Source organism: Mesoplodon densirostris, chromosome 3 (assembly GCF_025265405.1).
Source record: "Mesoplodon densirostris isolate mMesDen1 chromosome 3, mMesDen1 primary haplotype, whole genome shotgun sequence".
Classification (NCBI taxonomy): domain Eukaryota; kingdom Metazoa; phylum Chordata; class Mammalia; order Artiodactyla; family Ziphiidae; genus Mesoplodon; species Mesoplodon densirostris.
In genome coordinates this window covers 146,315,356-146,329,579 of record NC_082663.1, presented here as the reverse complement: position 1 = coordinate 146,329,579, position 14,224 = coordinate 146,315,356, and the positions used below count along the sequence as shown (strand labels likewise).

The 14,224-nt window shown below is 51.5% G+C and overlaps 1 protein-coding gene across 1 annotated transcript in view; it reads right to left on the bottom strand.

Moving 5' to 3' along the window:
- Positions 1–1,962: 1,962 nt before the first annotated feature.
- Positions 1,963–14,224, bottom strand: part of COL5A3 (collagen type V alpha 3 chain) — a 37,155-nt gene continuing 24,893 nt past the window's right edge. Inside the window, exons 45-67 of the mRNA XM_060092294.1 lie at positions 13,813–13,866; positions 13,059–13,166; positions 12,929–12,982; positions 12,684–12,737; positions 12,520–12,573; positions 12,354–12,407; positions 11,716–11,823; positions 11,024–11,077; positions 10,786–10,839; positions 10,337–10,390; positions 10,126–10,179; positions 9,820–9,927; positions 9,595–9,648; positions 9,011–9,064; positions 8,476–8,583; positions 8,135–8,188; positions 8,019–8,054; positions 7,548–7,601; positions 6,749–6,956; positions 6,556–6,668; positions 4,733–4,801; positions 2,204–2,443; positions 1,963–2,109 (exon numbers count right to left, since the gene is read on the bottom strand). Of these exons, the coding sequence (XP_059948277.1) occupies positions 1,963–2,109; positions 2,204–2,443; positions 4,733–4,801; positions 6,556–6,668; positions 6,749–6,956; positions 7,548–7,601; positions 8,019–8,054; positions 8,135–8,188; positions 8,476–8,583; positions 9,011–9,064; positions 9,595–9,648; positions 9,820–9,927; positions 10,126–10,179; positions 10,337–10,390; positions 10,786–10,839; positions 11,024–11,077; positions 11,716–11,823; positions 12,354–12,407; positions 12,520–12,573; positions 12,684–12,737; positions 12,929–12,982; positions 13,059–13,166; positions 13,813–13,866 (1,947 nt within the window). The remainder of the gene's footprint in view (positions 2,110–2,203; positions 2,444–4,732; positions 4,802–6,555; positions 6,669–6,748; positions 6,957–7,547; positions 7,602–8,018; positions 8,055–8,134; positions 8,189–8,475; positions 8,584–9,010; positions 9,065–9,594; positions 9,649–9,819; positions 9,928–10,125; positions 10,180–10,336; positions 10,391–10,785; positions 10,840–11,023; positions 11,078–11,715; positions 11,824–12,353; positions 12,408–12,519; positions 12,574–12,683; positions 12,738–12,928; positions 12,983–13,058; positions 13,167–13,812; positions 13,867–14,224) is intronic.

The following is a 14,224-nucleotide window of genomic DNA, read 5'->3' as shown; positions in this document are numbered from 1 at the left end:
AAAATGTTCCAAATTGATTGTGGTTATGGTTGCACAAGTCTGTGAATACCCTAAAAACCATTTAATTATACACTTTAAATGGGTGAATTATATGGTATGTGAATTATATCTCAATAAATCTGTTTTTTAAAACCTTCAACCCAACATCTAACCCCAAATTCAAGTCGCCCCAAACCCAACTCTCATCTTAACTGATCACATCTTAACTTACCACACTGGCAATCCCTACCCTATATTCATAGTAACCCCTACTTTACCTCTACTCAGTTCACTCTACTTCTTAAATCAACCTTAATTCAATTCAACCTAATATCCAATTCCAAACACTTAATGCAATCCACTCATCATTCCAACCTCCAATTCAACAAATCCCCAAACTGATTCAACACACTTCAAACCACCCTCCAACTCAACTTATCTTCAACCCACTTCAATGTAATTTACCCTACCCTTAACACCTAACCTCCAACTCACCACAAGGGTCGACTCATAATTCAATTCTCTTCACCCCTAACTCACTCCCTTGACCTGCCACCCAAACCTTTGACCCCTAGTAATTTTATCTCAAACCAAAACCACATTCCATGTCACCTCTTGATACATCCCCTCAGCTCAGGCAGTGATTCCAAGACCAATCAAGGTCAGCATGGAGATCTGGCTATTTTCTTTTTTAAAGTTAAATGTCTTCCTAATAGGTTCACAACTTTTCCCAGCTTTATTGAGATATAATAGACATATAACATTGTGGATGTTTAAAGTGTATATAACATGTTGATTTGATACACTTATATATGGCAAAAAGATTTACCACCATAGCATTAGCTAACACCTCCATCACGTCACATATTTACCATTTCTTTTTTGTCCTGAGAACATTTAAGATCTGCTCTCTTAGAGATCTGGCTATTTTTTCAACTTTTCCTCCAGCAGCCTAAGTTAATAAACAGGCCCATCACTTCCAGTGAATCCCATTATAATTAGGTTCCCCGACCCCCAAAGCTACCTCTACCAAAAGACTCAGTTATTAAGACAAGTGGTGGCAGATTCCTTGGGTGAGACAAGAGCCTGACCCTAAGAGAGATATGGCCAGCATCAGATGAAAGGCAGACAGGGACACAGTTCACTGGTTTATTCTCAGACTTGAGATGCCAATTATGCCCTATGGCCTGGGGCGGAGCAGGGGGGGCGCGGCATGGGGATCATGCTAGAATCTCTCTCATCATATCCCAGCCTTCCCTAAGGAAGAAGCAGATTAAATAGACAACAGAGGGGGTTTTCCCTTTTAATACAGACCCAGGTATAAATAGGGCAGCACCATTAGGATCCTGATTTACCCCCCACCATCGTGGTCCCCAAACCATCTGGCATGGCAAGGTGCATTTGGGGAGATATTGGGGGGAAGCCGTATTCAGAGCTAGCTGGGCCAAGGCAGCACAAGGAACACACAGCTCAGTCCAGGGAAGTCCCACTTCCCTCTGTAGTCTGACTTCAGTTCCTTCACTGTGAACCCACCTGAAAATAGGAATGAGTGGAGGGGTCCCAGCCTGGGATCAGGAGACATCCAGTGCTTAACTATGCAGAAGGTAGCACCAAAGGGTGTTGAGAGCACTGACTGAGGGGTGGGAGGCAGGCATGGGGGGGGCATTCATCAGCTCTGAGTTAGAAGTTCATTGCATGGGGGTCGGGGGAGGGAGTTGAGCATCGGGTGAGCATCAAGGGGACAAAGAGCCAGACTACAGTTATGCCAGCTGGGGTGAAGTGCAGGGAAATGGGACTCATGGGCCAGGGGAGTCCAGCCTCCAGACCCCCGGAAATGGAGAAGGAATACGGTTTGACCGTGATGAGCAGACTCTCCCCTGGCTCCACAGTCCCAGGAGATGATAAATATGATGGCTTCAAAGCCTCAGCACCAAATGTGCCCCACCTGGGGCTCCCTCATTGTCCCTCCCACCCCTGAAGCTCTCAGCTGCTAAAGCAGACGGGGCCCAGTTCAAACCCAAACTTCTGGTTCGTCTGGCCAAAGTCAGCGGACGCCACGTCCCATAAGGGCAGAAATCCCACTCGGGAAGAGCTGAACTGGAAGAGGGTCTTCGTCTGTCCCTTCCGGAGCTGACCGTGGGAAGACACGGATGCTGAGTCAGGGGGAGGGCAGCCACAGGCTCCCGCCCTGCTCTGGCCAGCCCCTCACCTCCCCCCACCTTACCCTGCAGCCATCATAGGGGACAGTGATGGTGGCTGCTGCCGTCTGGTTGAAGGACAGCTCCTCCCCGTTGGTCCCAAGGAAACTGACAGAGCGGCCATGGTCTCCTGCAGCTTCGTCCAGCCAGGCGGCCGAGTTCTGGCAGGAGTATGTGAAGCTCTGGCGGGCTGTGGCACTCAGCAACTTCAGGAAGGTCAACTGTACCACACTCACCGGGGCCCCATCGGCATCCACGTAGGAGAACTGGAGGTGGGACAAAGGGGAGGTGAGGGTGCTCCATTTGCCTCTACTCTTTCTGAGGTACCCACCTCCCAGGATCTCCACCCACTGCAGACCTGCGCGCCCTGCCATGTCCTCATCTTTATCAGCCCCACCAGCCATCTGGCCATCCATGGTTCTCTTGCCAGCCCCTAGGCACGTGTGGCTACTGAGCCCTTGAAATGCAGCCGGTGAGACTGAGAAAGTTTTCAAAACTTTATTTAAATTTTAATTTTTTTCTGTTGGCACTCATTTTTTAAAAACTGAAGTAGAGTTGATTTACGATGTCGTGTTATTTTCAGATTTACAGTGAAAAGATTTAGTTATTTGTGTGTGTGTATATATATATACACATATACTCATATATATATTATTTTTCAGATTCTTTTCCATTATAGGTTATTACAAGATATTGAATATAGTTCCCTGTGCTATACAGTAGGACCTCATTGTTCATCTATTTTATATATAGCAGTATGTATCTGTTAATCTCAAACTCCTAATTGATCCTCCCTCCCCTTTCCCCTTTGGTAACTGTAAGTTTGTTTTCTATGTCTGTAAGTCTATTTCTGTTTTGTAAATAAGTTTATCTGTATCATGTTTTTTAGATTCCACATGTAAGTGGTATCATATATTTGTCTTTCTCTGTCTGACCTACTACACTTAGTATGATCATCTCTAGGTCCATCCATTTAAATTTTAATTTTTTATTTAATTATTTAATTTAAATCTTGTAATGTTAATTGATAACTAATGACTGAGCTTCAATCCATTTATCAGAAAACTGAGGTTTGGACCAACTTGAGGATGTGAATCTACTTTTTCAACTGCAGGTTTTATGCAACCTAAGTACTTCCAAGGAAAGTTAGTGTCCAAATTACGATGTGCTATAAATATAAAATATGCACCAGACTCTGAAGAACTCAGAGGGGAAAAGTTTAAAATGCCTCAATAATCTTTATATTGATATGACAATATTTTGGATATATTGGGTTACATAAAATATATTATTAACTTATCACTGGCTTGAGATAACTGGCTTGGTAACGTGTCCTGGCTTCCTTCTCTTCCCTATACTATTTCATGTTCCACAACTGATGTCTTCTGGAATCACATCCCAGATAAATCCCTTGCAATTGAGTCTTTGCCTCAGGGTCTGTTTCAGGGGAACCCAAACCAAGATACCCCCTGACATTATATTATAGCTTTGTTTCCTTGGTTATTGTCTGTCGGCTTCCTTGGTCATATTCCCAGTAGAATATCAACTTCATGAAGTTAGGAGCTTTTCTTTGGTGCTATGTTCCCAATGTTTAGCATACACATATATGTTACATAAACAAATCTCAAATGAACCCAAGATTCCACTCCATCCCGTAAACCTGACCTTCTTCCCATTTACATATCTCAGAACCTCACTAGACATCAGTCCCTCAAACCAGGAACCTGGGTGTCATCCCTATCTCTTCCCTCCCCTCCATCTCATCAATTACTCATCTCATCAATTACTGACCTCATCAATTACTATTGATAGGTCCTATTCACATGCCATCTCATCAGTTGCTAGGTCCTATTGACTTGTCACCTCATCAATTACTAGGTCGTACTGACTTGCCCTGTTAGAGGTTGTTCTAAGCCATGCCCTCCTCTCCATCCCCATAGCACCAGCTCCAGCCTGGTCCCTTCCTTGCTCTCTTGGACCAACACATCAGTCTTCTGGGTCTCCCAGCCTCCAATTTCCCCATCACCACCACCAGCAGCTCAGAGGCATTTTTCTATCACAGAGATTTAATCTCGGTGCCTCCCTCACTTAAAAACATTCCATTGCCCCCTACTGCTCATAGATCTTTCTGAGAAAGTGGGTCTAGCTCACACCCACCTCCCCAGCCTCTTCTCCTACCACATCCCCCCCCCCACACTCTCTAGAGCAGAGCAAGTCACCTTTTCTTTATAGTTACCAGGCCCTCTCTTGACTCTGGGCCTTCATATATCCTGTTCCATCTGCCTGGAACACTATGCCTTGTCCTCCCAAACTTGCAACCCAACTTATTCCTTAGACCTCAGCTGAGCTGTGACTTCTACCGGGAAGCCTTCAGGTCCTTCCAGCACTGCCTCTGGATCGCCACCATGACCTGTGCTTGCCCTATCATACATCTGATGCTGTGATCATCAGGAAGGCAAAGTGATTCTATCCTATTCATCTCACTTCCTCCAATTCCCATGCTGGTTCCCACCAATTTTTATACCATCCCCACCTTGGCCTCCAGGGCAACTCACCTTCTTCCCTCGGCGGAATGTGCTATACCAGCTTCCCAGCTTTTCTCTGGACCAGGAGGCCAGTTTCACCTGGGGGATGGAGGGGAGGGTGTAGCAGGTGCCCCAGGGGGCCACCATGTCCTTTCTGCATTTACCTCCCCACAATGAAATCTACTGACTGTAAATATCAGGGACTCTCAGTCTGTTCTCTGACTGTTGGACTGGACTTGGCTGGTGCACAGGACAGACCCAAGAGGCTGGGTGGTTCCCGCCTTCTGAGGCAGCCTCCACCAATGATTGATGAGAGCTGGTGGATAAATGCCCCGGCTCCCTCTCCCCGAGGTGGGGGACAGCTCCCAGGAGCCTACCCTACACTGTCTCCTGGAAGTCCCCAGTGGAACTGAGCCTTGGTTGTCCAATGGTGATGTTTTAACAGCACACCCCTTATTGGCTGCCTCCCCTGTCCCCTCTCACTTACCCCTCCTGGGATCACCTCCTAAGTAAATGACTTGCCCTTATCAAACCCTCATCTCAGGGTCTGTCTGGGGAACCCAAACCAAGAATGTTCCTCACTCCCTGCCCCAGCCTCTCTCTGGGAAGAAGGAAGATGAGCTGGTGAGAGATCAGGCCTCAGGTGTCAGCAACTGTTTAGAGATCAAGCCCTGTCCTCAAGCCCCCATAAATTGGGTGGGGGTGAGCTCGTCTAAATTTGCATCCACTAGGGTATCTGAGTTCCCACTAAACCAGGGCTCTGACCAGTAAAAAATAAGAATAAATAAGAAGGACATTATTGGGCACTTTTGCAGGCCCTGCGCTGACAGCGTGTTTTACCTGCAGTAGAGGTATTAACACAGCGATGCACATAGTCAGTGTTCAATCAGTGTCCCCTGATATGTTCATTGCCGCCTCAATGGCACAACCACCCTATGAGGTAGATACTTTCTTGAACCCCACTTTACAGATGAAAAAACTGAGGTGACAGATCTGGATTCCAGTCTGATCAGTCCAGGGTCCAGAAGCTCACTACTCACCCACTGCCCTCTATAGCTAAGCCTGGTGCTTGGTGTCAGAGGCTGTTAGGCTCAGGGCTCCCTGATGGAGAACCCCAGGATTTCTGGGGAACCAGGTGGAGGGCAGGGAGCCCATGGGGCCTATAAGACAGCAGGTTAGGAGGCACAATAGAGCGTGGATAAGGGCTGGGACAAGAGCCAGACTGTCGTGGGTAATCTTGTCCCTCTCTGTGCCTCAGTTTCCCTGTCTGGGGGATGATAACAAAATTGTATTTTTTTAATTGAAGTATAGTTGATTTACAATGTTGTGTTAGTTTCAGGTTACAGAAAAGTGATTCAGTTATACATACATACATATCTATTTTTTTCAGATTCTTTCCCCTTATAGGTTATTACAAAATATTAAGTATAGTTCCCTGTGCTACACAGTAGGTCCTTGTTGGTTATCTATTTTAGGGATGATAACAGAATGGCCACATTGGTGGCTGTTAATGCAGCCAAGCACTTAGGGCTAGCACACATACCTGCTATTTCAAGGTTCTCCATCATTATTGATTTCTTTACTAGATTTTCTTATCTGTCTTTCTCCATAGAAAATGAGCTCCATAAAAGCAAAGCAGTTTGTTTTTTTGTTTTTGGATTCTCTGCTATAACCCCAGCATTTCAAGGAGTTGGCATACAGTAGGTGCTCAATAGATGTTAGTTGAAGGAAAAATAAAGTCCCAGTCAACGCCTGGTGTGTGTGTGTGGACAGGGTATGAATGAAACGGTTTCCAGAGTCTGGTCCCTCCTTCCACCACCACCACCTCCCACTTCACCCCCAGAGGTACTCACGGTCTCAAACTTCTTGTCTGGGTAAAGGCAGGTCTCTCCTCCCGCCGTGAAATTGCAGAAAACCCTGAACGCATCCCGCGCGCAGCCCTGATTGGGGTCAATCCAGTATTCCCCTGCCGCAGAGCCAGGTAGGGCGGATGAGCCGGGCGGACCCCAAGGCTCCCCGCCCGCCGGGGGAGGGACGGAACCTCACCGTCGGGCAAATGCGGGTAGTCGCGGTGCAACTCGCCGCACACGAGGCCCGGGTTCTCAGCCGTGCCCGGAGGGCGTCGCAGCTGCTCCAGCTCGAAGCTCAGCGATGTGATCGAGGCCAGCACCTCCTCCAGGCCGCCCTCCGGGACTCCTGGGCCCGGGACCGAGCGCCGGCGCCGGCGCAGCCCGTGCAGCTCCGCAGATGGACCCTGGGCGGAGGTGGGGATGGAGGAGAAGAGGAGATCAGAGACACAGGAGGAAGAGACAGGGAGAGAGAGGGGCAGAAATGAAAGACGTGGGGGGCAGAAAGACACAGGGGTAGGGGGAGAGGAGAAAGGGGAGGGAGAGATAGAGACAGGGACATGGGGAGATAGACAGTCAGAAACAGAGGGAGACACGGGAAGGAGAGAGACAGAAAGGCTCAGAGATGGGGAGAGACCGAAGTGGAGAGAGGATAAAAAGAGACAGAACCACAAAGTCAGGCAAAGGAGAGAGAGAGAGACAAGGACAGAGAGAGACAGAGAGAGGGGGCGCCCGGAAGAGAGAAACGAAGATAAAATAGTGAAACAAATGTTTGAGATAGAGACAGAGAAAGGCCGGGAGAGATGGACATACGAGATACGGTCAGAGCCCCCGTGGATGTCCCCCCCCAACGCCCTACACACAGCCCAGATCCTCCTTCAGCTTTTGGGCCACCTCCCACCCCACCTGCACCCCCTGAACACCTGGTGTTCAGCCCAGTTCTGGGCACTGAGGGACCCAAGGGGGACACACTCCAACATAGTCCCTGGGTAACTCACCTGGGGGCCGGGGGGACCTGGGGGTCCAGTGTCTCCGCGGGGACCTTGGGATCCCTGTAGGGAGAAGTCATTTGGGTGTGAACTCTGTCTATGGAGACCACTGCCTGCCAACACACACACACACAGCACTGGGGGTAAGGACATGCAATCTTCAGCACCAAGCATAAACTGCAAATGTTCCTTCTATATGTGAACATCTCTGAAGTCATCATCTTAACATCTGTGACAAGTCATAGTTTACTTGGTAGAACTGTTTTCTTCCGTAGCAGTTTATAAAATAATGGCTCATCTTACACTGGATGGCATCTTAGATTTGATGAAATACAATGGTAGGTGTTGAAGAAATACTTGTTGAATGCCTGCCTGACTGAATAGATAAATGATTGAATGCAAAGGCCCTGAGGGTTCTGGCGCAGTGAAGGGGGCTGGGAAGCTGGCATGTGGGAGCCCAAGGGAACAGTGAGTACTCACCAGGGACCCCTTTGAACCTTTCTGTCCTGGAGGACCCTGTGGGGTAGAGACAGGGAGAGCTGGAGTCCTGGCTGGCCCAACAAGGTGACCCCACCCCACAAATCCCTCATACTCACCACCACACCTCGGGGTCCAGGGTGGCCCAGAGAGCCGATGGGACCAGGGGAACCCTGGAGAAAGGACATCAGAGTCATCATTGGTAGGGTTCATCCCTATGGTCCAGACACATCCCCCAGACAGGCTTCCAGTTCCATCCAAAGAAGACCCCAAACCCCAGATGCAGACTTCAACCTTCAAGTCCCCAGAGAGAGTCCCTCATTTTCTCCAGACACAACCCCTATTATTCTAGACCCAGGCTTCCCAAATCCCCACACCCACAGTCTCCAAACAAGCCCCACTTCTGCCTCCCCACCACCCTCTGAACACAATCTGCCCACTCGAGGCAGGACACACTCACAGGTTCTCCCTGGAGGCCAGGGGGGCCTTGCACTCCTGGAAAACCCTGATCCCCTTTCTCACCAGCCTCCCCAGGGGGGCCAATGAGACCAATCAATCCGATGTGGCCCTGGAGGATAAAAGAGGCACATGTGGGGGCTTCCCCGGTGGCGCAGTGGTTGAGAGTCCGCCTGCCAATGCAGGGGACAGGGGTTCGTGCCCCAGTCCAGGAAGATCCCACATGCCGCGGAGTGGCTGGGCCCGTGAGCCATGGCCACTGAGCCTGCACGTCCGGAGCCTGTGCTCCGCAATGGGAGAGGCCACAACAGTGAGAGGCCCGCATACCGCAAAAAAAAAAAAAAAAAAAAAAAAAGAGGCACATGTTGGGGAAGAAGTGCAGGCGGGGGATTGGGAGATTTTTCTCCTAGAGCCTTGGAGTAGTGAGTTTGGGGGCAGAGGAGACTCCGATCTCCTAGCCCTCTGGCTACAGAGTGAGGTAAGGGTGCAGGAGAGAGGAGTAAGTGGGGGAGGAGAATAATGGAAGGAGGTATCCTTACCTTTTCCCCCTTGAGGCCAGCATCTCCCTTCAGCCCTGGGAGGCCAGAGGGCCCCTGGAAGGAGAGTTAGGGGTCAGTTGGTGAGTCTCAAACAGAAAGCCTCAAGGTCCATGTGAGTGATTGGGGGATGGTCACATGGGAAATTACCCAGGTTTCAAATGGAATTACCAGGGAATGGTCATGGGGATGATGGTCAAGAAAGAGGAGGGATGATGAGAGATGAATGAAGGGGTTTGTTGGAAGATGGCCAACTTGGATGGTCAGTGGTCAACATCAATGTAGATGGTCAGTGTGGGCTATTAAGATAAGTGGTCTGTTTGGTCAATGTAGACCATGAAGATAGAGGGTCAGTGTGGATAGTCAGTGTAGACCATCAAGATGAAGGGTCAGTGTGGATGGTCAGTGTAGACCATTGAGATGAGTGATCAGAAGAGATGGTTAGTATAGATGGTCAGGGTTGACCATCAGATGGATAGTCAATGAGTGGTGAGTCTGCAGCATCAGCACCCATGGTCACTAGATGGTCACTGGATGCCCAGTGTGGTTCCCAGGGCTGGGACCTCAGGGACAAAGAAGTCTCTTACCAGGGGGCCAGGAGGGCCCAACTGTCCAGGAGGTCCCAGGAGGCCTGGTTCACCCTAGGGCAAAGCAGAACATGGGGGGCTGAACTCTGCCAGAACTCAATGTGGATGTCCCACTGCCCACCAGGGTCAGCTCCTCCTAACTATGGTGAGAAATTACAGAATGGGAGCACATAAGGAAGGCAGTATCCCACCCCCCAACCCTGTGCCTGTTCCCACCCCACTCACCACAGGGCCGGGGATCCCTCGAAGACCCTCAGGCCCAACACGCCCAGGGGGCCCTCGAGTCCCCACTGGGCCTGTCCTCCCTGGGGGCCCGTCAGGACCTGGTTCCCCCTGAAAAGGACAGGGGCAAGGGAGGGGGCAGAGAGAGTCAGGGGGTGGCTGCCTCCCGACCCGCCAGCCAAGAACCAGCAGGGAGGGGGGCGGAACTGGAGCACCCGTGGTGTCCCAGGCCTCTCCCCATTCTGATGGCCCAACTGTTGGCTGACAGGTCAGGATAAGGACCCCCCACCCCTTGGCAGGGGCACTCACCTTGGTACCTTTCTCCCCTTCTCTGCCTTCTCGACCCATGTGACCAGAAGGACCCTTAGGGGAGAAAGTGTGAGTGGGGGGCTGTGAGGTGAGTGGGTGCTCTGGGGAAGAGTGGGGCGTTTGTAGGGGGGAGCGGGGGGCTGTGAGAGTGAATGGAACAAATTTGGAGCCAGGGCAGCCAGGAGGTGGTGGTGGGGTACTCATCACTCACCCTTTTGCCAGGGGGCCCAGAGGGACCGGGTTCCCCAGAAGCACCAGGTGGACCCTATGGAGATTATAACCAGCAGGGTAGTTGAGGATGACGGTTTCAGGATGCCTTTTTTTTCTTTTTTAACATCTTTATTGGAGTAGAATTGCTTTACAACTGTGTGTTAGTTTCAGCTTTATAACAAAGGGAATCAGTTATACGTATACATACGTCCCCATCAGGCTGCCTTTGATGCGAAGACAGCCTTCCCCACATATGACCCAGCACCAGCCATCTCCCGCCTCTACCCTCAAGCTACTCACATTCACGGTGAGGCCCCAGAGAGGCAAAGCAGGTGCGTCTACAAGGGCCCTGGGTACCTCATTAACCCACTCTCCTGACCCCCCCAATTCACCCACCCACCAGCCCCGACCCCCTTTTTCATGCACCACATCCCCTGTTCCCCTACTCACCTGTCCCCCCACTTCTCCAGGGTCTCCCTTCTCCCCTGGGGGGCCGTCTTGACCCTGTGGTGGGAGGAACAAAGTCGGAAGGGGTCATGGGAGTACATGAGAATTTAGGGGTGAGGTTTGGAGGAAAGTGAAGGTTATTTTCTCCATCGACCTTGCCCAGGTGTGTGGGGGCGTTGTGGAGATGGGAACAGAATAGAGAATATGCTGGGCTTTCGAATAAGGAGGGGGTCACACTCACCGAAACCCCAGGGTCTCCGGGGGGGCCTAGGTCTCCTGGGAGCCCTGTGGGGCCCTGGAACACAGAATGATGGATAATTATATCTCTGAATGATGGAGTGTTCATTCATTCATTCAGTTAACTGTGCCCAGGCACAGTTCTGGTTGCTGGGATACACTGGTGAACAAAACACAAAATCCCAGCCCTGGTAGAAGGAACATTCTCTTGTTTAACGTGAGCTAAGTATGTTCCATGCATCATCTCACTGCATCCTCTAGGCTTAGGACTCACAGATAGAACTGACCTCAGAGAAAGGACTCGGCAAGTGGTGGGGTGGTGAGATTCAAATCAAGGTCCCTCCTAACCCCGAGCCCCATCGCCATGGTGGGAGGGGCTCCACCTCTGCCCTGATGGCAAATCCTTCATCAGCCAACTCTGACCCAGCATGAGTCTCAACCTTGACCTTTCCAGCATTGTTGGAACAACTCAGTGTGGAACCAAGTTTCCCCTACTGCAATGACATGTAACCACTCCATTTTTATATTGATTCATTCTTTCATTCAACCATTCATTCACTCAGCCATGTTCCGGGGTGCTTGTGGAATCAGCACACTGGAGGATGGGACCCCCCCCGGCTGGAAGTTGGGGAGCAGGTTCAAGGTGGCACATGTGCTCCTCCCCGAGTCTCTCCCTCCATGTCCCCCAGGACTCACCACGTTCCCTTTTGCTCCATCCTCTCCGGGGGGGCCTTTCTTGCCCGGGGGTCCAGCTGCCCCAGATGGGCCTGCATCCCCCTTTTCACCAATTTCTCCCTTGGGCCCCTTTGCAGAAACAGAGTTCAGAGGCGCCTGGACTCTCCAGGGGTCAAGGGTTAACATACCTGGACTCAGGAATCTGGGTGGCCTGGGGCTTTCCTGGGGTTAGGGGTCAGAGTAGCCTAGACTGCCCAAGGGTCAGAGGTCAGAGGAATCTAGGATTTATAGGAGTCAGGGGTCAGGATGGTCTAGTTGCCCAGAGGTCATGGGCAAATTTGGGCTAGACCATGTGCCACCCTGGAGTGAATCAGAAAAGGGATCCCCTATGGGCAACTCATCCCCAAGCCAGGGCTTGTGGTTTAGACCTGAGCCCCACCTGCCTCCTCAGCCCTACACCCTTGTGCAGTATACAACCTAGAGAACTTTGGGTAGCAACCCTGATACCTTTCAGGGCTCTGTCATCAAGATAACGGGGGATGCCTGTAGGTCCTGGGTCAGTGGGTGACCTAGGGCTGCAGAGGTCATGGTGGCCCTAGATGCCCAGGGGTCAGGGATTCCCTGAGATGGGTGCAGGGACACTGGACAAAGTCACTCACAGGGATGCCTGGGATTCCTGGGGGTCCCGGGTCTCCAGGCTCCCCTGGCTCACCCTGCAGGAGGCAAAGTGAAGGTGAGGAGGGTTCCCATCCTGGCAGCCGCCCCCAGGCAGGACTGGTTGTGCCTCCCCACCCCAGGCAGACTCCTGTTCTCTTTCTCTCTCACCTTCTCGCCCACTGCTCCAGGCTGACCAACTCCCCCAGGCAGCCCTGGAGGACCCTGGAGAGACAGCAAGGGGTACAGCTGGGACTGTGCGATCCCAACGGCCCCTTCTTGGGCAAGCCATGTCCTCACCTCTGAGACATCCTGCCCTCCCCCAGAGTCCTCACCTCTGATCTGCTGGGACCCTGGGGACCCCGAGGGCCTGGAGCTCCATGGGGACCCTGTGGGACAGTCAGAAGAGTATCCAGTGACCCCATGGTCCTTCAAAACTCCACTAATCACAAACACCACCCTTGATGCTGGTAACCCACATGATCCTTAAAATGACAATGTGATCTGTGACCCCCCCAAATTGGTTTAATGGCCACCCCTGCCCTACCACCACCACCCCATTTTCCCCCATTGTCCATACCATGGACCCTACATCTCCAACTTCCCCCTTTTCTCCAGGAGGGCCTGGCATCCCCTGTGGAATAAAGAAGCAAAATTGGGGCACAAAGTGGGAAGGACCAGAGGCTGTACCCCTAAACTCAGACACCTACCTGCAGGCCACGGGGGCCAATCATCCCCACGAAGCCTCTCACTCCATCATCTCCTTTCTGCCCAAAGAGGCCTGGAGGTCCCCGTTGTCCCTGAGCCCCATCTGCCCCCTGGGAGGAGGACAGGGCAAGGCACAGTTAGGGTCTGTGTCAAGGGGTGGAGAGAGGCTCAAGGTCAAAGTCAGGATTAAGGCTCAGGGTTGGGATTCAGTTTGGAGAGGGTCAGGACTGGGTTTGAAGTTGGGGATGCAGGTTAAGCGTCAGAGATTAGGAACGAAGTCAAGGGTTGAGTCAAAGTTTTTCTAAAAACTTTGCATTGGGCAGTGAGTCAGGGTCAAGTTGAGGTCAGTTAAGGTGGTGAGGGGAAGGTCCAGATGGGGTGGAGATGTAGGGTAGGGTTTGAGGTTAGGGCCAAGGTAGAATCAGAGTTTGAGCCCGGGTTTGGGGTCTGCATTGGAGGATGGGTCAGGACTGGGGTTAAGGGTAAGACTGGGTCAGGTTCGGCTAATGTTGGATGTGAAGATTGGGTCTGAGTTGGGATTGAGGTTAAGGTCACAAGCAGTGTTGAGATTAGGGTTGTGATGGGTTCAGGGGGTGAGGTCAGGATTGAGTCAGATTCTGGGGTGAGCTCATATTGAGTGTTGGCATGGAGGGGTAGGTCAGTGTCAGGGCTGGGTCTGGGCCTGAGTCACCATGGAGAACACTGTCCCTTCCCACTGGGGATCCAGGGGATGGCCACAAAACTGGGAGCACTCACCGGGGAGCCTGGGTGTCCCACAAGACCCCGTATCCCTGTTGGTCCAGGTGGGCCCTGGAGGAGGGAATAGAGTCAAAAACCCCTCAGGTTCAATACTGGGGGAGTGGAAACACTAGAGATGTCAGTCACTGCACCCCTGTCCACTCCCCTCACCAAGAAGCTGCATTTCCCTCCCCCAGCCCTGTCTTCCTAGCTACCAACTCATGGGACCAGACAGAGCATCTGTCCTAAGTTTGGCCCATCAGGACGTTTGCCCAAAAGTCCCACCAGGACCCAGGGACTGAGCTGGCTCCCTGATGCTGGGCGCTGCAGCTGAATTTCCAGAGGGAAACTGGGGGTGCAGTTGGCCCCTTTATTCCAGGTAGCTTGAGTGGCTTCTCATACTTGCAGGTGTCAAGATGGGTCTCATGAA